The sequence below is a fragment of the Haliotis cracherodii genome, unplaced genomic scaffold (assembly GCF_022045235.1).
Source record: "Haliotis cracherodii isolate W230 unplaced genomic scaffold, xgHalCrac1.p SCAF_8, whole genome shotgun sequence".
NCBI classification, from domain to species: domain Eukaryota; kingdom Metazoa; phylum Mollusca; class Gastropoda; order Lepetellida; family Haliotidae; genus Haliotis; species Haliotis cracherodii.
Genome location: NW_027266341.1, coordinates 5137068 through 5163167, shown reverse-complemented (window position 1 = coordinate 5163167; position 26100 = coordinate 5137068). Strand labels below are relative to the sequence as shown.

General features: G+C 42.4%; 2 protein-coding genes across 4 annotated transcripts in view; both read right to left on the bottom strand.

Annotated features, from left to right (window-relative positions):
- The window catches only part of LOC139449345 (eukaryotic translation initiation factor 5B-like), a 115558-nt gene that overhangs the window by 63343 nt on the left and 26115 nt on the right, over positions 1 to 26100 (bottom strand). The gene's annotated exons all lie outside the window — the stretch shown is intronic.
- LOC139450176 (uncharacterized) lies at positions 6827 to 7842 on the bottom strand. Its single transcript, XM_071231852.1, has 2 exons — positions 7789 to 7842; positions 6827 to 6904 (listed from the first exon to the last, which is right to left on the bottom strand). Exons 1-2 carry the CDS (start codon positions 7840 to 7842, stop codon positions 6827 to 6829), a joined length of 132 nt encoding a protein of 43 aa, XP_071087953.1.

Sequence of the window (26100 nt, the reverse complement as noted above, 5' to 3'; positions counted from 1 at the left end):
CCTCAGCTTTTTCATGACAAAAATGCAATATTTTCCTGACAATTTAATTATAACGTACAACTAAGTCTTTCAATGAAAATCAATTTGATAAGGGAAGTTGCTGACACTAGAGTGACCTTAAACATCCCCGTCTGACTGGAACAAACATTGCCCCGCTTTCAGCCACCCTGGCATCCAACTAATGTAATATTTAATGCCTTTTCAGGCGGCCCTCTTCAATAGACGTCATAACGCGAGGTGACGGAGTCATTGGGCAGGCATTACTGTGCCTGGTTCCTCCAAACTCCCATTCTGACAACTCATAAATTACAATCTGGGTAGATGTAGTGAGGGTGGACCCCAGGACGGAACATGTTGGCTGAATACTCCCGTCAGATCAGTGTCACCCCAATAACACACAAATAGCTCTAATCTCATAGCACCCATTTAGTACACCTGCAGTCTGCCCAGGAAGGGTGGCGGGGTGTGGGGGAAGGTAAGTGCTCTGACAGGGTGGATTGGGTGAGAGGGGAGGTCAGTGCCCAGACAGGGTGGATTGGGGTGGGGGTTAGTGCTCTGACAGGGTGGATTGGGGTGAGGGGTGAGGTTAGAGCTCTGTCAGGGTGGATTTGGGTGAGGGGTGAGATTAGAGCTCTGACAGGGTGGATTGGGTGATAGGTGAGGTTAGAGCTCTGACAGGGTGGATTGGGGTGGGGGTTAGTGCTCTGACAGGGTGGATTGGGTGAGAGGTGAGGTTAGAGCTCTGACAGGGTGGATTGGGGTGGGGGTTAGTGCTCTGACAGGGTGGATTGGGTGAGAGGTGAGGTTAGAGCTCTGTCAGGGTGGATTTGGGTGAGGGGTGAGGTTAGAGCTCTGACAGGGTAGATTGGGGTGAGGGGTGAGGTTAGAGCTCTGACAGGGTGGATTGGGGTGAGGGGTGAGGTTAGAGCTCTGACAGGGTGGATTGGGGTGAGGGGTGAGGTTAGAGCTCTGTCAGGGTGGATTTGGGTGAGGGGTGAGATTAGAGCTCTGACAGGGTGGATTGGGTGATAGGTGAGGTTAGAGCTCTGACAGGGTGGATTGGGGTGAGGGGTGAGGTTAGAGCTCTGACAGGGTGGATTGGGGTGAGGTTAGAGCTCTGACAGGGTGGATTGGGGTGAGGGGTGAGGTTAGAGCTCTGACAGGGTGGATAGGGGTGAGAGGCGAGGTTAGAGCTCTGTCAGGGTGGATTTGGGTGAGGGGTGAGGTTAGAGCTCTGACAGGGTGGATAGGGGTGAGAGGAGAGGTCAGTGCTGACGGTGGATACAGGTGGAAAAATAGCGGGATGAAGGGGCTGGGTGAAGGGTTAGTTGGTTGGTTGGTTTGTTGTTAAACGCTGCACTCAGCAATATTCCACTCAGCAATAATCGAGTCTGGACCAGACAATCCAGTGACTGATATCATGAGCATCAATCAACGCAATTGGGAAAGATGACATGTATCAACCAAGTCAGCGAGCCTGACCACCCGATTGTCGCCTTTTACGGCAAGCATGGGTTGCTGAAGACCTATTCTATTCCGGAATCGTCGGGTGAAGGGCCGGGTAAAGGGGTCGGGTGAAGGAACCAGTTGAAGGAACCAGTTGAAGGGCACATCAATCATACATGGAGAACAGGAATACTGGGTAGGAATATTCATCTGTCATAGGCCAATCATCAGTAATTTCATTTGAATAGAAACAGCTCTTTAAATATGACAATGCTATGTTAAAAACTCACTCACTTCTTGAGGAAGGTACAAAAGGTTTAACTTAATCTGAGATGAAAATCTATATTTTTGCAAACTGAGGCTTCTGTTTCCCTGTATCTATCTGATAGTGTGTGTAAGCCTTGCCATGGCATACAGACCAAGAAGCCTTGTCCCGATTGTACCACTTCAGGGTCCCTACGTAACCCCCCTCCCCACACCAACCCCCATCCCCCCTGTGCCACGTGCGTGCCATACCAAGGATGTAATCCCCCTCATACAAGTCTCCACCCGCTTTCAAGAAGGGACGTTAATGCATTAATCTCAGGTGTCAATGCCATAGATTGCAATTCCTAAGAGCAACAACAATCCAAGATTTGACAGTGAGGTGAAACTTAAATTGTCACTAGAGGACTGTAAACATGACTTGCGTAAGCTGGATGTTTACACTGACCACCAACAGGGGGCGCTGCTAGGCAAGGTACACACAGGTGTGTGTAACTAGCTCGACGCTCACACGTGCAACTGTAGCCCAGAATCCTGCCACACTTGGGTACGTCAAGGGATATCATCCAATACTGGATCTGACATTGTCTTTAAAAAAGTCCACTTCAATTTTACTTCTTTTTTTTTCAAATCCTGCTTTGTGATGATTTTTCTTCTTTCAAATTTGGTTATGAAAAATTAAGATAAAAATATCATGTTCTCAACCACCCAATACTACTGAATATGAGTGAATCTGGTACAGTTCATGGTTAAATGGCTACCAGCTCCTTAGTGAGTGACAAGACGTTGTCAGGGGAACTAAACTTGGGCAAACAGGAAGTCCCAGCTAGTCTCCAAACACCTCAACTTGTGTCTGCTACTTTAAATGTTATGATGTATCTCATGAATTCTTATTTTGAAGTATAAAGGATTTCCAGTGATGTGATTGGTTTATTTGCTGCTCACATGACCTGTTCATTTTTCAACAAACTTCAAGAGTCATCAGAAAGATGACATTTCCCCCGGCAGCTGTCTGTAAAGTAACCACAAGTAAATGTGCAATCCTGTAAGTAATGAGTCTTGAATGTTCTTGAAGAAGCATACATTGTTTACCCACAAAAGATCCACCATGGTCGCATCCATATGAAATGGAAAGTAAAACAAATATGTTTCTGTGTTGTTGTTTTTTAATGCAAACAAATGACAAATTACAAGAAACAATAACAAAACAAGCGTATAGTCAACAGAGTCATCTATATCCCCCGCCCATTTTAACATGTTATGGTCCCAAACCAGGTAACTGGCCCAACATTTCTCTTAGCCCATGTCAAAATAGCTGCAATGGAAATTCTAAAATAAACATTTCTAAAACTCCTGAATATCAAATGGCACCAGTTCAGTATGTCCTTTATATATAGACATGCAATGTTTGGCAAGGAAATATTTAACAGTTTATTTGTTATACTCAATAAGTGAACCCACCCTATATTGAAACTTAAATCCAACTTGTTGCCATGGAAACGTAAAAAATAAAAATTCTTAAAATCCTAAATAGCAAAAGGCACAACTTCACAACTTGAGTGATATAAATGCAAAGTTTGATGAAGAAATTTTTAACAGTTTCGGAGTTCTGCTCCGGAAACAAACATCACTCACAAAGTTAGCCTATGTCCAGCATGCTGTCATGAAAAATGGAAAATGAAAAAATTGGAAAAATTCCAAAATAGCAACAGGCACAACTTCACTACTTATGTGATATAAATGCCAAGTTTGATGAAGAAATATTTAACGGTTTTTGAGTTCTGCTCCGGAAACGATTCAGACAGACGGACGGACGGACGGACGGACATGCCCATAGCTATATCCCCCTGCATTATATGCCAGGGGGATAAAAAGTGATGTTTAAAAGTTTAACTTCACGTATTGCCATTTACACAGTTTTTTACAAGAACTACTTTTCATGGGGATTCCCTGAGGTGAACATTTCTCTCTTGTCTCCCCTGCTTACCAGGTTCTTGAGGATCAGCACTACAGGACAATAAATAAACATTTCTCTGGCACACAAGGTTTCACTGACACACCTATTTACATACATGTGATTGCATTAAGCCCCTGGATGCCACGGGAACATAGACCTCTATACGTTGTCCCTCCTCTTTAACCCTCACTGTTAAGTCAAAAAAAAAAAAAATACACGTAGGATTTATCACGCATTCAAATACACTTTTTTGGACTATGTAGTAAACATGGTAAATTCCCTGTTCTGTGATATCCAGTCATTTTAAGCAAAGCAAAATTACTGAAAATTACCTGAAAATCAGGAACATCGTTAATCTTGCCATTTTTGACACTAAATCACCATTCACAGTTTACTTTCGTGTATGTTTTGAAATCCCAAAGTCGGTTATTTACTCAGAAAAATAATTATCAAAACTAGCATATAAGGGATCATGGGTATCTTTTTTTTAAAATCAAAATCACCAATGTCCATTTGGAAACATCGCCTATAACCAAAGAATTGTTTAGAATGTTTTGAAAATATGCAAACACAAATGTTGAAGCAAACTTTCCGCATACTGGACAATGTTTACAAAACATGTTTCATGTGAGCCAGTTATGAGGCACCTATCACATGACCATTGTCAGAATGTTTCTGATTACTTACATGATGACACATTTATGTATGTACGATCCCTAAATCAACAAAAGTCCCATCGTAAAATGCCAGATACTGACAGATAGTGGACATGCCATTTTGCAAAACTTGATCACCGGTTGTGATGTCTTCTGTCAACATTGTTGCACATTTTTGGTATTTTTTTTAGGTGAAGGTTGGTGCAAAATAGTAAGTCATTTCTTTTGTAAAATTGATATTATTAACTCTCATTAATTAACAATGAGTTAATCTTTTATTTATGGAATTGAAACTTCTTTGTTTTGCAAAAGTGTAATTTATTGAGTGTGTAAATAATTTCTATATGATAATAACTTCAAAACATTCAAATATATTGAAATTTAAAAGTTATTTTCCAGCCATCTTGGCGTTCTACTTTCATTTTTAAAAATTATACAAGATGCCTTATTTAATAATCTTGTCCATTTTCTCTTCCATGAAATAGTCAGTGCAGCTCAAATTTGTATCGTGTCATCCAAAGAGCCATGTTTGCATGTTTTGTCTACAAAATATGCCCAAGACAATTAACTGATTAACAAACCATCTGCAAATTAGTGTCATTGCCACACATGACCTAGGTTAGCCAAGCATTTGCCAGAACTGAGCTTCAGAGATGAAAGTGACACAGTAACCTACTTCCCCTCCATTATGAATGAACTGTCTGGCTCCATGATTATTCACATTGCCAGTTACAAATGGCACGCCCCACTCTGGGGGCTCCAGTCAGGTTTGTACATAAAAGATAGACATGAAAGAAGTCATGTGAGAGGAATGTTTTGACGGGTTCTTTTAAGCTGTGACGACAATCCTGCTTCCAAAGAAACAAACCCCATTACGTACACACATTGTTTTTATTGGGAGGAATTGAATATGTCAATGACACCAACTGAAGTCTTAAAGGGGTATTCATCACATTTGAAGAAGAGTGAGTGAGTGAGTTGGGTTTTATGCAGCTTTTAGCAATATTCCAGAAAAATCATGGCAGTGAGCGAGTGAGTGAGTGAGTGAGTGAGTGAGTGAGTGAGAGAGTGAATATAGTTTACGCTGCTTTTAGCATTATTCCAGTAATATCACGGTGGGGGACACCAGAAACGGGTTTCACACATTGTACTCATGTGGGGAATCAAACATGGGTCTTCGGTGTGATGAGCGAACGCTTTCACTATGAGGCTATCCCACTGACTGATATTGTGAGCAACAATCCACATTTTTTCAGTACAGTGACATGCCATCTGCAGAGTCACTTTTTGGGGGGTTACCTGATTCATTCGGTCGCTACTTACATCCAGCATAGGTCGCTGTGGACAAATCCAATCCCAGAATATCCACGGGAGTGTTAAGTTTAAAATGCTAGATTTGAACCCTTATAAATCAATGAGAACAGCATAACTCACATTATTATTCCAGCAATAAATTTTCAAAACTGTCCGTTTTATTCATTGTCCCACTACATCAACCTGTCATATTTCAGCTAAGTTTGTTTTCCCGCAAGCATTTCATGTTGTCATGACCGCAAGGGGCCTTCCCCACACCTGGAACAATGGGCCATGTCTTAATGACAAATGGGAATTAAGACATTTTTATTATCTGAATTAATTGACTTAATTTCTTCCTGTTTTACATGTGAAACAAACTAAATTTACACAAAGCAACATGTTCTAGTTGTTGGAAAAGCACACAGACAAATTACCTTTCATGACAGACATGTGGATATCTTGTTAAGCAAATGTGTTGTTTCTGATGTTTAGAGTTCACGAAATATATCTGTAATAATTCTGTGTGCAATCTGAAGGGGACCTAACATTTAAAGAGGCGATCCTCTCTAAAAAAGGGCTAGGATGAATAGTATTTTCCACAAAATGAGGTTTAACATCACTTGTAGGTGAACAGGTGCAAGAAACTTGGTTATCGGGGGTTGGTTTGGTAACATATTCTGCAGAATGGTGAGAGTGAGTGAGGGTTGGGCTTGTGGCTAGTGTGACCAGTGACCCACATTGTCTTCTGTGACCAGTGACCCACATTGTCTAGTGTGACCAGTGATCCACATTGTCTAGTGTGACCAGTGATCCACATTGTCTAGTGTGACCAGTGACCAACATTGTCTTGTGTGACTAGTGATCCACATTGTCTAGTGTGACCAGTGACCCACATTGTCTAGTGTGATCCACATTGTCTAGTGTGACCAGTGATCCACATTGTCTAGTGTGACTCACATTGTCTAGTGTGACCAGTGATCAACATTGTCTAGTGTGACCAGTGACCCACATTGTCTAGTGTGACTCACATTGTCTAGTGTGACTCACATTGTCTAGTGTGACTCACATTGTCTAGTGTGGCCCACATTGTCTTGTGTGACCAATGACCAACATTGTCTAGTGTGACCCACATTGTCTTGTGTGACCAGTGAACCCACATTGTCTAGTGTGACCAGTGACCCACATTGTCTTGTGTAATCCACATTGTCTAGTGTGGCCAGCGATCCACATTGTCTAGTGTGACCAGTGACCCACATTGTCTTGTGTGACCAGTGACCCACATTGTCTAGTGTGACCAGTGACCAACATTGTTTTGTGTAATCCACATTGTCTAGTGTGACTAGTGACCAACATTGTCTAGTGTGACCAGTGACCAACATTGTCTAGTGTGACCAGTGATCCACATTGTCTAGTGTGACCAGTGATCTACATTGTCTAGTGTGACCAGTGATCCACATTGTCTTGTGTAATCCACATTGTGTAGTGTGACCAGTGATCCACATTGTGTAGTGTGACCAGTGATCCACATTGTCTAGTGTGACCAGTGATCCACATTGTCTTGTGTGACTAGTGACCAACATTGTCTAGTGTGACCAGTGATCCACATTGTCTTGTGTGACTAGTGACCAACATTGTCTAGTGTGACCAGTGACCAACATTGTCTAGTGTGACCAGTGATCCACATTGTCTAGTGTGACCAGTGATCCACATCGTCTTGTGTAATCCACATTGTCTAGTGTGACCAGTGATCCACATTGTCTTGTGTGGCCAGTGACCAACATTGTCTAGTGTGACCAGTGACCAACATTGTCTAGTGTGACCAGTGATCCACATTGTCTAGTGTGACCAGTGATCCACATTGTCTAGTGTGACCAGTGATCAACATTGTCTAGTGTGACTAGTGATCCACATTGTCTAGTGTGACCAGTGATCCACATTGTCTTGTGTGAACACTGATCCACATTGTCTAGTGTGACTAGTGACCAACATTGTCTAGTGTGACCAGTGACCAACATTGTCTAGTGTGACCAGTGACCCACATTGTCTAGTGTGACTAGTGATCCACATTGTCTAGTGTGACCAGTAATCCACATTGTCTAGTGTGACCAGTGATCCACATTGTCTACTGTGACCAGTGATCCACATTGTCTAGTGTGACCAGTGATCCACATTGTCTAGTGTGACCAGTGATCCACATTGTCTAGTGTGACTAGTGATCCACATTGTCCTGTGTGACCAGTGACCATCATTGTCTAGTGTGACCAGTGATCCACATTGTCTAGTGTGACCAGTGACCAACATTGTCTTGTGTAATCCACATTGTCTTGTGTGACCAGTGACCAACATTGTCTAGTGTGACCAGTGACCAACATTGTCTAGTGTGACCAGTGATCCACATTGTCTAGTGTGACCAGTGACCAACATTGTCTTGTGTGACCAGTGATCCACATTGTCTAGTGTGACCAGTGATCCACATTGTCTTGTGTGACTAGTGATCCACATTGTCTAGTGTGACCAGTGACCAACATTGTCTAGTGTGACCAGTGACCCACATTGTCTAGTGTGACCAGTGACCAACATTGTCTAGTGTGACCAATGATCCACATTGTCTAGTGTGACCAGTGATCCACATTGTCTAGTGTGACCAGTGACCAACATTGTCTTGTGTGACCAGTGATCCACATTGTCTTGTGTGACCAGTGATCCACATTGTCTTGTGTGACTAGTGAGCAACATTGTCTAGTGTGACCAGTGACCAACATTGTCTAGTGTGACCAGTGATCCACATTGTCTAGTGTGACCAGTGATCCACATTGTCTTGTGTGACTAGTGAGCAACATTGTCTAGTGTGACCAGTGACCAACATTGTCTAGTGTGACCAGTGACCCACATTGTCTAGTGTGACCAGTGACCAACATTGTCTAGTGTGACCAATGATCCACATTGTCTAGTGTGACCAGTGACCAACATTGTCTAGTGTGACCAGTGATCCACATTGTCTAGTGTGACCAGTGACCAACATTGTCTTGTGTGACCAGTGATCCACATTGTCTTGTGTGACCAGTGATCCACATTGTCTTGTGTGACTAGTGAGCAACATTGTCTAGTGTGACCAGTGACCAACATTGTCTAGTGTGACCAGTTATCCACATTGTCTAGTGTGACTAGTGATCCACATTGTCTAGTGTGACCAGTGATCCACATTGTCTTGTGTGAACCAGTGACCCACATTCATTGACTTGTTTAAATCTCAAGAAGATAAAAAAGAAATGGTGCTGACAAACCAAGAACGAAAATCAACAAGAATCTGAGATCCGAAAACCGAAACCACTGATCCTGGTATGACAAAGGGAAGTAAATCTGCATAGCAAGTCACAACAGTGAGCACTAGTGGATTGAAGAAGTCCCAGCTGATGTTTTACCTGCATGGTAGTGAGCATGTGTTAGCAATATGGTTGATGGAGCCAGATTTGTGGAGTGGGGCTTCCCTACATGATGTTCGGGGCAGAAATCGGCAGCTGGGTGACATTTCTACACAGGATGTGCAGCTACTAACAAACTCGTAAGAATGGGTATTTGTAAACAAACGTGTGTACTTCAACCAGTGAGCATGGTGCTTCATGTACAGGCCAATGAAGGCGGTCTCTTTGAGCAGTACACACTGGGCCCATGGGAGTCTCATTATCTCTGGGTAGTAAACAAGCAAGAAATATACTGTTCTACATGGACATGTGTTAGAATTCAAAATATCCTGTGAATGTTTCTCTTGGTGGATGGAGGAGACGCGGAAACTCAAATTTAGCCCCCAAGTCTGCCCCTAGGTAGGATTTACAACACTACATCAATAGGAATTGGCCACAAGTCATCACTAATATGCTCTTGTGAAGAACATCCTCAACAGCTGCAAGAGTATGATAAACTTCATTCTTCACAGTGGTGCGATCTACATAGAGTGAGTGAGTCAGTCAGTGTTTTTGGTGTTTAATATCGCACTAAGCAATATTCATATTCCAGCCACATGACAGCAGTCTGTAAACAATCAAGTCTGACAATCCAGTGACTGACATTATGAGCATTGATCTACGCATTTGGGATACAATGAGATGGATACACCATGTCAGAGAGTCTAAACATCTGAGCCCGTTAGTCACCTCTCACAAATGCTAGGACAAATTCTAACCCAAGTGAGTGAGTGAGAGAGAGAGTGAGTGAGTGAGTGAGAGGACGTGTTTGTCATGGGGCAAGTGAGTGAGTTGGGAAGTCAATGTGTCAATATTGTTTTACTATGCAGTTATCAGGAATCACTGGACCAGTGAGTGGGTGGGGTTGGATGACAGATCAGGTGGGGTTGGTTGAGTAGTCGAAGAGTTGGGTGAGTGAGTGGATTGAGTGTGTGAAGAGACAGCAAGAGAAAGTAAAACAGATTGCCTATATTGTCTGGAGGCGCCAAGAATAGGAGTTATTACACAATTGAAAGGAATTAACCAAGGTCTCCAGTGTGACCACCTAACGCCTTAGCCACTAAAGTGGCCACCAAACTACCCGTAGATACTCGTATTCCCTTTCTCTTCTCATAACAATCATGGTGCACCCTGGTGACACCCACCGATAACCCACCTCCATTGTGGCCACCGGATACTCATATTCCCTGTCTCTTCTCATAACAATCATGGGGCACCCTGGTGACACCCACCGATAACCCACCTCCATTGTGGCCACCGGATACTCATATTCCCTGTCTCTTCTCATAACAATCATGGGGCACCCTGGTGACACCCACCGATAACCCACCTCCATTGTGGCCACCGGATACTAACATTCCCTGTCTCTTCTCATGACAAGCATGGGGCAAGGCATTATTTCATATTGCAGACATGACCTTAATGTAAGTAAACATGTCAACAAGAAACTAGAGCAATTAGTAACCTATTACATCCTCATATGAAACTACAAAAAGTTCAATAGCCTTCATCATTTCCATATTCAAACTGATGGCAACAACCTGGTCCCAAATAAAAGCCACAGCAGAAATATCATTCACTCAATTTGAGTGTAATCCTAATGCCCTGCATGGGCATGGACAGAGCTAGGTAACATGGCGGCAGCATGTGAATGAGTGAGTTGGATTTAACGCCGCTTTTAACAGTATTCCAGTAACATCACGGCGTGTCAGCTTAATGTGGGAGGAAAGCCCGAAGTGACGCAGACGTTTACCACGGTTATGGTGCTGACAAACCTAGAAACATAATCGGGGCGAACCGGAATTGGAACCCACAATTATAGGTTTCTGGCGTGCCCAAGGGACGCAACTCTGCACAGCGAATCCAGGCGCCTTAGACTGGGCAACCTGTGTCCCCGGCAGCATGAGAAGGGCCCTGGAGGAGGAGCCCTGTGACAGGCAGGCTGTCTCCAAGGTTGTGGAGAAGAGAGGGGGCCTTCCTGTTTATTTTATGTTAGTGGCTTAAACAGGCTTCTTCTGCCTGGTGACCCCTGACAGGAGTCCCCCGGTTCCCTCATCCAAGCACCACCTCTGTGTTGATGGAGAAACAAGACACACACTGGCCCTCAGGTCCACCACTTAACACCTGTCTAATTGGGCTGTGACACTGAACATAGTCCTGGGTAAAGCTGAAGGCAAATATTGTCCAAAGATCTTTAAGTGACATCTGTCTCACTCGCTGCGAAACGATTCAGTAAGCGTGGTTTTACGTAATCTTTAGGGACATTGCAGTATTAGCTTTAGATGGCTAGAATGGGCATTAACATTGTGAGTGAGTGATTGTAGCGGTGAGTGAGTGAGTGAGTGAGTGATTGTAGCGGTGAGTGAGTGAGTGATTGTAGCGGTGAGTGAGTGAGTGAATGATTGTAGCGGTGAGTGAGTGAGTGAATGAGTGATTGTAGCAGTGAATGAGTGAGTGAGTGAATGAGTGATTGTAGCGGTGAGTGAGTGAGTGAGTGAGCGATTGTAGCGGTGAGTGAGTGAGTGAGTGATTGTAGCGGTGAGTGAGTGAGTGATTGTAGCGGTGAGTGAGTGAGTGAGTGAATGATTGTAGCGGTGAGTGAGTGAGTGAGTGAGTGATTGTAGCGGTGAGTGAGTGAGTGAGTGATTGTAGCGGTGAGTGAGTGAGTGAGTGATTGTAGCGGTGAGTGAGTGAGTGAGTGATTGTAGCGGTGAGTGAGTGAGTGATTGTAGCGGTGAGTGAGTGATTGTAGCGGTGAGTGAGTGAGTGAGTGATTGTAGCGGTGAGTGAGTGAGTGAGTGTAGCGGTGAGTGAGTGAGTGAGTGATTGTAGCGGTGAGTGAGTGAGTGATTGTAGCGGTGAGTGAGTGATTGTAGCGGTGAGTGAGTGAGTGAGTGATTGTAGCGATGAGTGAGTGAGTGAGTGAGTGTAGCGGTGAGTGAGTGAGTGAGTGAGTGAGTGATTGTAGCGGTGAGTGAGTGAGTGATTGTAGCGGTGAGTGAGTGAGTGAGTGAGTGAGTGATTGTAGCGGTGAGTGAGTGAGTGAGTGAGTGAGTGATGGGACCATCTACATCAATGCCTGTATTCTGAAGATGAAGACATATTTCCAAACCATGCTTTGAGACTTCATCTCTTAAATTTTTGAAGGTCCAAATAAACAAAGGTCAGATTTTGTATTTGAGTGAGTGAGTTGGGTTTAACGCCGCTTTTAACAGTATTACAGTTATATAATGGTGTGTCAGCTCAATGTGGGAGGAAAGCCCAAAGTGATGCAGGTCTAAGACGTTTAACACTTCGGTGAAACCCACGAGCACAGATGTGGTGCTGACAAACCTAGAAACATGATCGTGGCGAACCGTGATTCGAACCCACAATCATAGGTGTTTGGTTTGCCCAAGGGACGCAACTCTGCACCATGAATCGCAGCACCCTAGACAACTGGGCCACCCGTGCCCGCTTTTTATTTGAAATTTCATAAAACTATGCATGGTGTTGGCATGTAACTGACATATCCTGTGACATTGTTCTGCAACACTGACTCCATTAAGAGTCCACCTGTTGATCAGCTGGTGCTGGGACAGATACCGTATTGTCTCAGAGTACAGTGCAAACTTTTCCACAAAAAAATACAGCTGTGTAAAAGCGGGTTCTCATAATACATGCCTACAATGAATTTTGATGTTCTTTCCCCAACACAAAGACATTACCGTGAGCATGTAACACCGGATTACAATGTTAATATATCCAGGCTGAAGTACACAATTTAACCCTGTTATTGTACTATCTGATTAAAAAGTGGTACAATGTATTCATGAATTAATATTCATATTTGTTACCTCATATTCGTGATTCGAATCATATTTGTCACTTTGTGTATTCATGACAGACCACCATCATATCCTTTGATTCCTTACAGCAGACATGCTAGCCCACCATCCTGAGGCTAGTAAAAATGTCAATGGGCTTGTCAATTGTGGAGGGAAAGAACAATCCCTGGCTGGTGCAATAACAAACGATTCAAGGCTATGCAAAATATACATTGTAACAAATTTCATAATATTTGCAAATACATGCAGATCGTTTGAAGGGACATAACTCTTTGATCATAAACAATGAACACGTCTTATTCAAGTATTTAACTGAATTCAAAATATAAATAAGTATCCCTACTTTTTGGTTTATTTATTTCAGGGCCTTTCAAGTCCAAATTTAAAATCTGAACTCTCCAAGCCGGTGTGAAGCCTGCTTTTTCTGTTGATGTTAATAGAACTATTACGGTAATTGTGTCCCTTTGAAACTAGCACACCTCCACAACAAACTGCATGTTTATCTAGGCACAAAACATAATGAAGAGATTTACTCTTAAAGCTACAAGATTAACCTACCCATCCTTTCACAGAACACAGAGGGTGTTACAAAGAGCTGATCAGCTGTTGGAGATAGTGGACAGATTTAATAATGTTCCACCATCTTGCTATTGATGCACCTGTTTGCACACTCACGTCACACAAAGAGGAGGCCATGCTTATAAACTCAGGAGATTAACCCTTCAAACCCCTGCCCCCAGCGCTTTGTGTTCATCCGTCTCACAAGCCCTTGTTTAAAATACTTGTGCCTTGAAAAATGTGTACATCATGCTTGGTATTCATCAGCTTAAACTTAACAAGAGTCACAGACACTTATCATGCCCCTTACAAACAACAGCTTTGGAAAATGTTTTCAGCATGAGAAACGCCAAAATAATTGCCAAGCATCTAAGTTTTATTTTATTTTTCATGTTGAATTTAATCCCCTTTTCGCTTTCTTTGAACACTGGAAGCATTGAGGCTCAACAGGAGATAGCGGGACCAACTCCAGGGTGTATGTAGCTCTCAGAGATCTTCTATCTGCATGAACTCAAGTGTCCTGTAGCAGCATATACACAATATTGTGGAGCCCACGCGATATACACAATATCGGGGAGCCTGGGGGACATAAACAATATCCATAGCCTACAGGATATACACAATATCACGGAGCCAACAGGATATACACAATATATGGGAGCCTGGGGGACAAACAATATCACGGAGCCTACAGGATATACACAATATCACGGAGCCTACAGGATATACACAATATCACGGAGCCTACAGGATATACACATTATCGGGGAGCCTGGGGGACAAACAATATCACGGAGCCTACAGGATATACACAATATCACGGAGCCTACAGGATATACACAATATCGGGGAGCCAGGGGGACATAAACAATATCACGGAGCCTACAGGATATACACAATATCGGGGAGCCAGGGGGACATAAACAATATCACGGAGCCTACAGGATATACACAATATCGGGGAGCCTGGGGGACATAAACAATATCACGGAGCCTACAGGATATACACAATATCGGGGAGCCTGGGGGACATAAACAATATCACGGAGCCTACAGGATATACACATTATCGGGGAGCCTGGGGGACATAAACAATATCACGGAGCCTAAAGGATATACACAATATCACGGAGCCTACAGGATATACACAATATCGGGGAGCCTGGGGGACATAAACAATATCACGGAGCCTAAAGGATATACACAATATCACGGAGCCTACAGGATATACACATTATCGGGGAGCCTGGGGGACATAAACAATATCACGGAGCCTAAAGGATATACACAATATCACGGAGCCTACAGGATATACACATTATCGGGGAGCCTGGGGGACATAAACAATATCACGGAGCCTAAAGGATATACACAATATCACGGAGCCTACAGGATATACACAATATCGGGGAGCCTGGGGGACATAAACAATATCACGGAGCCTAAAGGATATACACAATATCACGCAGCCTACAGGATATACACCATATCGGGGAGCCTGGGGGACATACACAATATCACGGAGCCTACAGGATATACACAATATTAAGGAGCCCACGCAATATTCACAATATCGAGAAGTCCATGTTATATACAAAATATTGTGGAGCCCACAGGCTATACATAATTTTGTGGAGCCCATGTGATATAAACAATATTGAGGTGAACACAAGATATACACAATATCGAAGAGCCTAGGGGATATACACAATATCGAGGAGCCCACGCAGAGAGGAGTGATGGCCACATGCCCTGACCACGGTGTATTTCTACACATGGAGGAGTGATGGACACATGCCCTGACCACGGTATATTTCTACACAGAGAGGAGTGATGGACACATGCCCTGACCACAGTGTATTTCTACACAGAGAGGAGTGGTGGCCACATGCCCTGACCACGGTATATTTCTACACATGGAGGATGAATGGACACATGCCCTGACTATGGTGTATTTCTACACATGGAGGAGTGGTGGACACATGCCGTGACCATGGTATATTTCTACACAGAGAGGAGTGATGGACACATGCCCTGACCATGGTATATTTCCACACAGAGAGGAGTGATGGACACATGCCCTGACTATGGTGTATTTCTACACATGGAGGAGTGGTGGCCACATGCCCTGACCATGGTATATTTCTACACAGAGAGGAGTGACGAGTGACGGCCACATGGTGATGCTGAATGAATGAATCAAACCACAACTATTTCAGTCTGAGCCAAGATGAATGAAGGAGGAATGTTTCCTATAGCTCCCTGGCTGGCAGTGCAGTAGGCTGATTAGTGGGAGATAATTAGCCTTCCAGATGCCTGCTGGCTTATTGTAGGGAATGTGAAGCTTCACCACCAACAACTCACACAGGCACCTGACGCAGGTACTGCACGGTGCACACCTGACGCAGGTACTGCACGGTGCACACCTGACGCAGGTACTGCACGGTGCACACCTGACGCAGGTACTGCACGGTGCACACCTGACGCAGGTACTGCACGGTGCACACCTGATGCAGGTACTGTATGGTGCACACCTGACGCAGGTACTGTACGGTGCACACCTGACGCAGGTACTGTACGGTGCACACCTGACGCAGGCACTGCACGGTGCACACCTGATGCAGGTACTGCACGGTGCACACCTGACGCAGGTACTGTATGGTGTACACCTGACGCAGGTACTGTACAGTGCACGCGTGACACAGGTACTGTACAGTACATGCCTGACGCATACCATACAGTGCACACCCGATACAGGTACCGTACAGTGCACACCTGACGCAGGTACTGTACAGTGCACACCTGACGCAGGTACCATACAGTGCACACCTGATACAGGTACCATACAGTGCACACCTGATACAGGTACTGTACAGTGCACACCTGACACAGGTACTGTACAGTGCAGACCTGATGCAGGTACCATACAGTGCACACTTGACACAGGTACTGTACAGTGCACACCTGACGCAGGTACTGAACAGTGCACACCTGACGCAGGTACCATGCAGTGCACACCTGACACAGGTACTGTACAGTGCACACCTGACACAGGTACCGTACAGTGCACACCTGACACAGGTACCGTACAGTGCACACCTGACACAGGTACTGTACAGTGCAGACCTGACGCAGGTACCATACAGTGCACACCTGACACAGGTACTGTACAGTGCACACCTGACACAGGTACTGTACAGTGCACACCTGACACAGGTACCGTACAGTGCACACCTGACACAGGTACTGTACAGTGCAGACCTGACGCAGGTACCATACAGTGCACACCTGACACGGGTACTGTACAGTGCACACCTGACGCAGGTACTGTACAGTGCACACCTGACGCAGGTACTGAACAGTGCACACCTGACGCAGGTACCATGCAGTGCACACCTGACACAGGTACTGTACAGTGCACACCTGACGCAGGTACTGTACAGTGCACACCTGACACAGGTACTGTACAGTGCACACCTGATACATGTGCCATACAGTACACACCTGACACAGGTACTGTACGGTGCACACCTGACACAGGTACTGTACAGTGCACACCTGACACAGGTACCGTACAGTGCACACCTGACACAGGTACTGTACAGTGCAGACCTGACGCAGGTACCATACAGTGCACACCTGACACGGGTACTGTACAGTGCACACCTGACACAGGTACTGTACAGTGCACACCTGACGCAGGTACTGAACAGTGCACACCTGACGCAGGTACCATGCAGTGCACACCTGACACAGGTACTGTACAGTGCACACCTGACGCAGGTACTGTACAGTGCACACCTGACACAGGTACTGTACAGTGCACACCTGATACATGTGCCATACAGTACACACCTGACACAGGTACTGTACGGTGCACACCTGACACAGGTACTGTACAGTGCACACCTGACACAGGTACCGTACAGTGCACACCTGACACAGGTACTGTACAGTGCAGACCTGACGCAGGTACCATACAGTGCACACCTGACACGGGTACTGTACAGTGCACACCTGACACAGGTACTGTACAGTGCACACCTGACACAGGTACCGTACAGTGCAGACCTGACGCAGGTACCATACAGTGCACACCTGATACAGGTACTGTACAGTGCACACCTGACACAGGTACCATACAGTGCACACCTGACACAGGTACCATACAGTGCACACCTGATACAGGTACCATACAGTGCACACCTGACACAGGTACTTCCCCCCTTATTCCAGATAATTACCATCAAGGACACCAATATTTAAGATGCCAAACAATAATTCATTATGACCACCAAACAAACAAACAACTATGAGGTCTAACTGCCATTCTTCACAGATGCATAAGGTATATACACATAAAATATTTCATTCATGAAAACTTCACCTGTAATTAGCTTCCACATCACATACACAGCAAGTCATAAAAGCTTTTATAATCACAGCACATGAACCAGGAATTAACATAACGTTTATCCCATCATGCATCACAAACAGCTGGTGTCACCCGTGATCTGACAAAGAATGACGCTGACTGCAACAACAGAGCATATTCAATTACATGGACATCCTCTCGTGGCTTGCGCATGCAGCAATCACACATGCATATTAATTAAATGGCACGGAAATAGGATGCTGATATGGGTAATTCCCTCTGATCTTCCATGAGTTGGTCCGATGTAACCATACCATATTGCACCTAATAAGAAGTGCGACTGTAGGGAGTCACGGTTCTATCAGCACATACTGTATTCGAATAGAACTGAATTTTTAGAATATTATTTTGATGAAAGAACTGAATTTTTAGAATTGAGAATTTAGAGTTGAAAGATAAATTTCGTGGATTATGCTGACAGCCTGAAATGTTCATATACGACAGATATATTTTTCCAGAATTTAATTGCCCATAATTAAGGTTGCATATAACACACGAGTGTGTATTATACGGGAATAAATAAGTCTTGTGTACATTGATCAATCGGAAGGGGTGCTAATAGGGATTGTTCACTAGCCAATATAATAGCAAATATCGCCGTGGGCGCTTATTACGTTGAATACGGTATACTACTCAAAACACCTGACCACATATGAAAATTTTTTTCTGTAACTTCTTTTGAGTAGTATATATTTTAAAGTCACAGAGACAGCATAAAGTGATTTATTAAGGATTTCAGGTGCCCTTGGCAGGCAAACTAGGAAAACATCATTCTTTTGTTCAAAACTGGGATTTGATTATAGTTTCATAGTTTCGAAGTATTCTCACATTGTATATAACATTTCATTAAGGGCAATAACGCAATATCACTGTTCATTGATTTGAGGGGCTCAAGTCACAGACTGTGAATACAAAGGATCGGTGCTTAAATTATTTGCAGGTGTATATAAGCAGGGTATTTATTAGGTAAACTACAGTCCCCAATCAGCCAGCGTGTGTCACCAGTCAGGCGTTCCACACAGCTGTTCCGCAGCATCACCACCTATTGTCATGATCCTGCCAGTTTATTAATAATTAAAGCTGTTTGGCAAGGATATTGGCAGCTTTCCAACCAACAGTTACAGCATTATTGCTAGCGACAGGATATTGTTATAACAACCTTTCTTCCGCCACACTTTATTGAAACAGCAGGTTGACTAAGAGCTGATAACATGAATGAATTCTCATGCTGTTTCGGCTTCAGTGTCTGAACATGCTGACTGCCCTCCCCATCCATTCATATATCTCCCACACAGGCTTTCACTCATTCATAGACAGGCAGACGTTGCCATGGAAACAGAATCAGCAGCTCGCCATTCAACTGATGGTCTTGCATTCACATAGCAGTTGTCATTAGTTTTCCATCAGCTTCATCAGGGGCCTGGCACAGGTTGAAATCCCATCCATCTTCAAATTCTACATACTTGGCATCACAAGAGACAAATGTTATATTTGTATGTATTCTTTGTCTCTGTCTTTCTTTATAACTTTTAATTTCAGAATATGTTTATATCATAAACGCTTGCTATGTTGGATCAAATCTTATGAAAATCTTGTGTTTAGTTTTCAGAAACACTGAGAATGGATGCTACCAATTTCAAATGCAAGTCCTACGGGAGTGAGTGAGTTGAGTGAGTGAGTTAGTTGGGTTTAACCCTGCTTTTAACAGTATTCCAGTTATATCACGGCGTGTCAGCTTAATGTGGGAGGAAAACCTGAAGTGATGCAGGGTTAAGACGTTTAACACTTCGGTGAAACCCACGAGCACGGGTATGGTGCTGACAAACCTAGAAACATAATCGGGGCGAACCCGGCATTCGAAGCCACAATCATAGGTTTCTGGTGTGTCCAAGGGACGCAACTCTGCACAGCGAATGGTGGTGCCTTAGACAACTTTACCACACGTGCCCCCTCACAGCAGTAATATATAAACACATCTATAACCATAACTGTGGTTGTCATTCAATTATTTTAACACAATACATACATTCAATTGTTTAATTAATAAGGCCAACGTATTCTGTTCTTGCACTTAGTGCTTGCTACATTCTTGCTGAGATATGAGGTTTTTAAAAAAAGTACAATTAAAGAAAAAAAATTAAAAACTAGTGATGAATTTTAGATTGACTCCATACTTTTTCGCTTTTGTGTTTATGGAGGTGTTAACATAAAAACTGGTTGGCCCTATTCTCATAAATAAATACATCAACAATAATTTCAGACTGATTATTTACTCATTAACAAAAATCCAACAAAACAATGTTGATTACAATATAAAAATCAGTGACATTGTTTAGTACAATAATGCAACACCAGCCCTGCTCATTCTATTGACAGCCAATGGTAGTCTGTTAAGTGAGCACAGTCGAAGTTTTTTTCGCTTTAAGGAAACATAAAGAAAACAAAAACTGGCTTTGTTAGCCTATTGATAGCCACAGAATCACTTTGAATTTATCTATTTCACATGGGACTAAACATATTTTAATAACACAGTGACAATATGATTCAATCCTTACTGACATGGTCTGTGCTAAGATTGAACAGACGTCAAACAATAAATTTAGTTGGAGCTCATGGGGCACAAGTTGGAAAACTAAAAGATGGCACTACAAGTGAAGATCACATTTTTTTTTAAAGTTTTAAAAGCTGGGATGAATCAGATGATTGCTTTGAGTGAGTAAGTTTGGTTAACCCCACTTTGAACAGTTGTTCAGTTACCATATTTGATGTTGTGAGCGCCCAGGTCGCTATCAAAATTAGAAATAAGGGGCTCTTATTAGAATATAATTTGGGTGAGAAAAACAGAATTGAAAGATCTTAAATTTCGTGGTTTGGTTAATGCAGAAAACGATCACTCTCAGTATTTTACCCGTTTAGACATATATGACTCTCACAAAGAATACTCTGTGCTTGCTTGCACGTATTATGTTACATATCCATGTATTTGTTATAACGCAGCTCCACATTAACGATGAGTAAAAAATATCTTTGGCGCAGATTTGTTTATATTTTATTTCTGATGACGGACCATGACAGTCATATATAGGCCTACTGACAGTCAGAAATGATACTGTAAAAGCATATAATACATGAGAGACATATTTTTCCAGGATTTAATTGCCTATAATTAGGGGGGCATATTAAACATGAGTGCATATTATACACGAATAAATCTGTTTTGCGTACATTGATCAATCAGAAGAGGTGCTTATTGGGGTTGATCACTTGCAAATATATTAACAAATATCACTGTGGGCGCTTATTAGAGCAGGGCGCTTAATTACATCGAATACAGTATGTCATTGCATGTCAGCTTGATGATGGAGGGAAGCCCTTCGTGGTTTTAGATGTTTACCGCTTTGGTAAAACCCATGAGCACAGATATGGTGCTCACAAAACCAGAATCATAATGAAGTTGAATCAGGATTCAAATGCACGATCAATCATTCCGGCAGTCTGAGGATGCAACACTTCAAGGTACACGCTGGTGCCTCAGATGACTGGGCCACCCGTACTTGTGTGAAGATCCACGATGAAAACCCCGATCTTACAGGTGCTACCCATCACATACGGAATGAAAGTCCCCCAACACAGAGTCTAGTGATACTTGTTGACACTTGTCAGACAATACCTGTTCTGTACCCTATAATTTATGCTTGCAACATAAAATGCACACATGTCAAATCAGGTGTGTCTTCACTTGACCTTGGCCTCCAAGGAAACTGTCAAAATTGTCTGGAGCGACAGAGTTTTCAGGCACAATATACTGCAGTGTATTTGCATTTACTTGTCTACTGTGCTGACCTTTGATAGGTTACTTTAGTAAGAAATCACACGCCTTGAATAAAAGGACAAAATGGACACTATTTTCCACATGACTAGCAGTATTTAACTGTGCAAACATCAGATAACAAGTGAATGTGTGATATATCATGTCTACTACTTTCCACATGACTAGCATTTTTTAACACAGATGAACAAGTGAATGTGTGATATATCATGTCTACTACTTTCCACATGACTAGCAGTATTTAACTGTGCATACATCAGATGAATAAGTGAATGTGTGATATATCATGTCTACTACTTTCCACATGACTAGCAGTATTTAACAATGCATACATTAGATGAACAAGTGAATGTGTGATATATCATGTCTACTACTTTCCACATGACTAGCAGTATTTAACTGTGCAAACATCAGATGAATAAGTGAATGGGTGATATATCACGTCTACTACTTTCCATATGACTAGCAGTATTTAACTGTGCATACATCAGATGAATAAGTGAATGTGTGATATATCATGTCTACTACTTTCCACATGACTAGCAGTATTTAACTGTGCATACATCAGATGAACAAGTGAATGTGTGATATATCATGTCTACTACTTTCCACATGACTAGCAGTATTTAACAATGCAGACATTAGATGAACAAGAGAATGTGTGATATATCATGTCTACTACTTTCCACATGACTAGCAGTATTTAACAATGCATACATTAGATGAACAAGTGAATGTGTGATATATCATGTCTACTACTTTCCACATGACTAGCAGTATTTAACAATGCAGACATTAGATGAACAAGAGAATGTGTGATATATCATGTCTACTACTTTCCACATGACTAGCAGTATTTAACAATGCATACATTAGATGAACAAGTGAATGTGTGATATATCATGTCTACTACTTTCCACATGACTAGCAGTATTTAACTGTGCAAACATCAGATGAATAAGTGAATGGGTGATATATCACGTCTACTACTTTCCATATGACTAGCAGTATTTAACTGTGCATACATCAGATGAATAAGTGAATGTGTGATATATCATGTCTACTACTTTCCACATGACTAGCAGTATTTAACTGTGCATACATCAGATGAACAAGTGAATGTGTGATATATCATGTCTACTACTTTCCACATGACTAGCAGTATTTAACTGTGCATACATCAGATGAACAAGTGGATGTGTGATATATCATGTCTACTACTTTCCACATGACTAGCAGTATTTAACTGTGCATACATCAGATGAACAAGTGGATGTGTGATATATCATGTCTACTACTTTCCACATGACTAGCAGTATTTAACTGTGCATTCATCAGATGAACAAGTGGATGTGTGATATATCATGTCTACTACTTTCCACATGACTAGCAGTATTTAACTGTGCATACATCAGATGAACAAGTGGATGTGTGATATATCATGTCTACTACTTTCCACATGACAAGCAGTATTTAACTGTGCATACATCAGATGAACAAGTGAATGTGTGATATATCATGTCTACTACTTTCCACTTAGCAGGTATCTCAGAACTGGGTAGATGAGTAATTGACTCTAGCAGGTATCTCAGAATTGGGTAGATGAGAAATTAACGCTAGCAGGTATCTCAGAACTGGGTACATGAGTAATTGACTCTAGCAGGTATCTCAGAATTGGGTAGATGAGTAATTGACTCTAGCAGGTATCTCAGAATTGGGTAGATGAGTAATTGACTCTAGCAGGTATCTCAGAACTCGGTAGATGAGTAAATAACTCTAGCAGGTATCTCAGAATTGTGTAGATGAGTAATTGACTCTAGCAGGTATCTCAGAATTGTGTAGATGAGTAAATAACTCTAGCATGTATCTCAGAATTGGGTAGATGAGTAATTGACTCTAGCAGGTATCTCAGAATTGGGTAGATGAGTAAATAACTCTAGCATGTATCTCAGAATTGGGTAGATGAGTAATTGACTCTAGCAGGTATCTCAGAACTGGGTAGATGAGTAATTGACTCTAGCAGGTATCTCAGAACTGGGTACATGAGTAATTGACTCTAGCAGGTATCTCAGAATTGGGTAGATGAGTAATTGACTCTAGCAGGTATCTCAGAACTCGGTAGATGAGTAAATAACTCTAGCAGGTATCTCAGAATTGTGTAGATGAGTAATTGACTCTAGCAGGTATCTCAGAATTGTGTAGATGAGTAAATAACTCTAGCATGTATCTCAGAATTGTGTAGATGAGTAATTGACTCTAGCAGGTATCTCAGAATTGTGTAGATGAGTAAATAACTCTAGCATGTATCTCAGAATTGGGTAGATGAGTAATTGACTCTAGCAGGTATCTCAGAACTGGGTAGATGAGTAATTGACTCTAGCAGGTATCTCAGAACTGGGTACATGAGTAATTGACTCTAGCAGGTATCTCAGAATTGGGTACATGAGTAATTGACTCTAGCAGGTATCTCAGAATTGGGTAGATGAGTAATTGACTCTAGCAGGTATCTCAGAACTGGGTAGATTAGTAATTGACTCTAGCAGGTATCTCAGAACTGGGTAGATTAGTAATTAACTCTAGCAGGTATCTCAGAACTGGGTAGATGAGTAATTGATTCTAGCAGGTATCTCAGAATTGGGTAGATGAGTAATTAACTCTAGCAGGTATCTCAGAACTGGGTAGATGAGTAATTGACTCTAGCAGGTATCTCAGAACTGGGTACATGAGTAATTGACTCTAGCAGGTATCTCAGAATTGGGTAGATGAGTAATTGACTCTAGCAGGTATCTCAGAACTGGGTAGATTAGTAATTGACTCTAGCAGGTATCTCAGAACTGGGTAGATTAGTAATTAACTCTAGCAGGTATCTCAGAACTGGGTAGATGAGTAATTGATTCTAGCAGGTATCTCAGAATTGGGTAGATGAGTAATTAACTCTAGCATGTATCTCAGAACTGGGTAGATGAGTAATTGATTCTAGCAGGTATCTCAGAACTGGGTAGATGAGTAATTGACTCTAGCAGGCATCTCAGAATTGGGTAGATGAGTAATTAACCCTAGCAAGTATCTCATAATTGGGTAGATGAGAAATTAACCCTAGCAGGTATCTCAGAACGGGTCACCACCAATCCAGTAGGGTGCCTCTTACGATTAGCAATAGTTTGCTGGGGACCTATTCTAACCGGGAATCCCAACAGGGTACCTTTCCAAGTGAAATCATTAAGCTCAGCAAGTTTCCAGATCAGCATCATGGGTGTATAGCAGAACGTTCTTTTGTAACAACAGCAATGTTTGCAACAAGATTGTGAGGTTGGTTGGTTGGTTGGTTGTTTTACGCCTGCACTCAGCAATATTCCAGCTATATGACGGCGGTCTGTAAATAATCGAGTCTGGACCAGACAATCCAGTGATTGACATCATGAGCATCGATCCACACATTTGGAGGAACGGTGTCAGGACGGTGGACGGTTCAACTTTGCTGAAATGCATAGCTAGAGAATAACCTTTGAAATGAGGAAATATGGATTTACTGTCCCGAGAGAATAAAACCTCTAAGTTTCTGCCACAAGGTTATTCGTCATATTAACACAGAATTGTTTCCTGCAATAATGTAGAAAATGTGAGCTTCTTGATAACAATTGGAAACATCAGCTCTGAAAATAAAAACCATAAGTGACGTCAAGAACAGTGGATGACATCATTAATTATTTATAACATGTTGCTATGAACCGCTTTTCAAACAAAGGAGAAAATGGAACAGTGAGAACGACAGAAGGAAAAAAATTGTATGTACCAATCAATATCCTGCTAATGCGGATTAACCCTGTCTACAGACCAGATCAAAATGTGCAACACAAGATCATTGAAACATCTGGTACAAAATATACTTTCAAAAGTAATGAAAACCATCAATCATTCTCTCAAAAATAAACTCCAGCATGCCAGTTCTGTCATTGTTACGGAGGCTTTGCTGTCAGTTGCAAACAGAACACGTACACAAGCTACAGGTAAAGGGAGGTAACAAGGATTTCCCACTGCCCTTGCTGGTCAAAGGGACATAACTCTTACAACTCAACTTCCAGATTCGGAGATTTTACTTCTTTACTTTTTATTATAGTGTTACTATTTTTATACACCTTTTCCAACAAGATGCCAACATTTACATCTCCTAAGAGTCTCGTTAAACACAGCTTACAGACCAAAGGGTCGTTAAGAAATTATTATTTTTATTAGTAAACATGTTGTGCGTTAAAAAAATCAACAGATTGTATCAGAAGGTTACCTGCTGTCAGTGTAATTAGAGTGAGTGAGTGAGTGAGTTTGGTTTTATGCCATTCTCACTAAAATTCCAGCAATATCGCGACTGGCAAC

What these genes read in the sequence shown, in the direction of transcription:
- LOC139450176 (XM_071231852.1), bottom strand. Translation starts at nt 7,842, where the DNA reads ATGTGGATCACTAGTCACACTAGACAATGTGGATCACTGGTCACACTA. An exon ending in CACTGGTCACACTAGACAAT is followed by an intron (nt 6,905 to 7,788) that starts GTGGATCACTGG and finishes TGGTCACACTAG; the next exon opens with ACAATGTGGGTCACTGGTCA.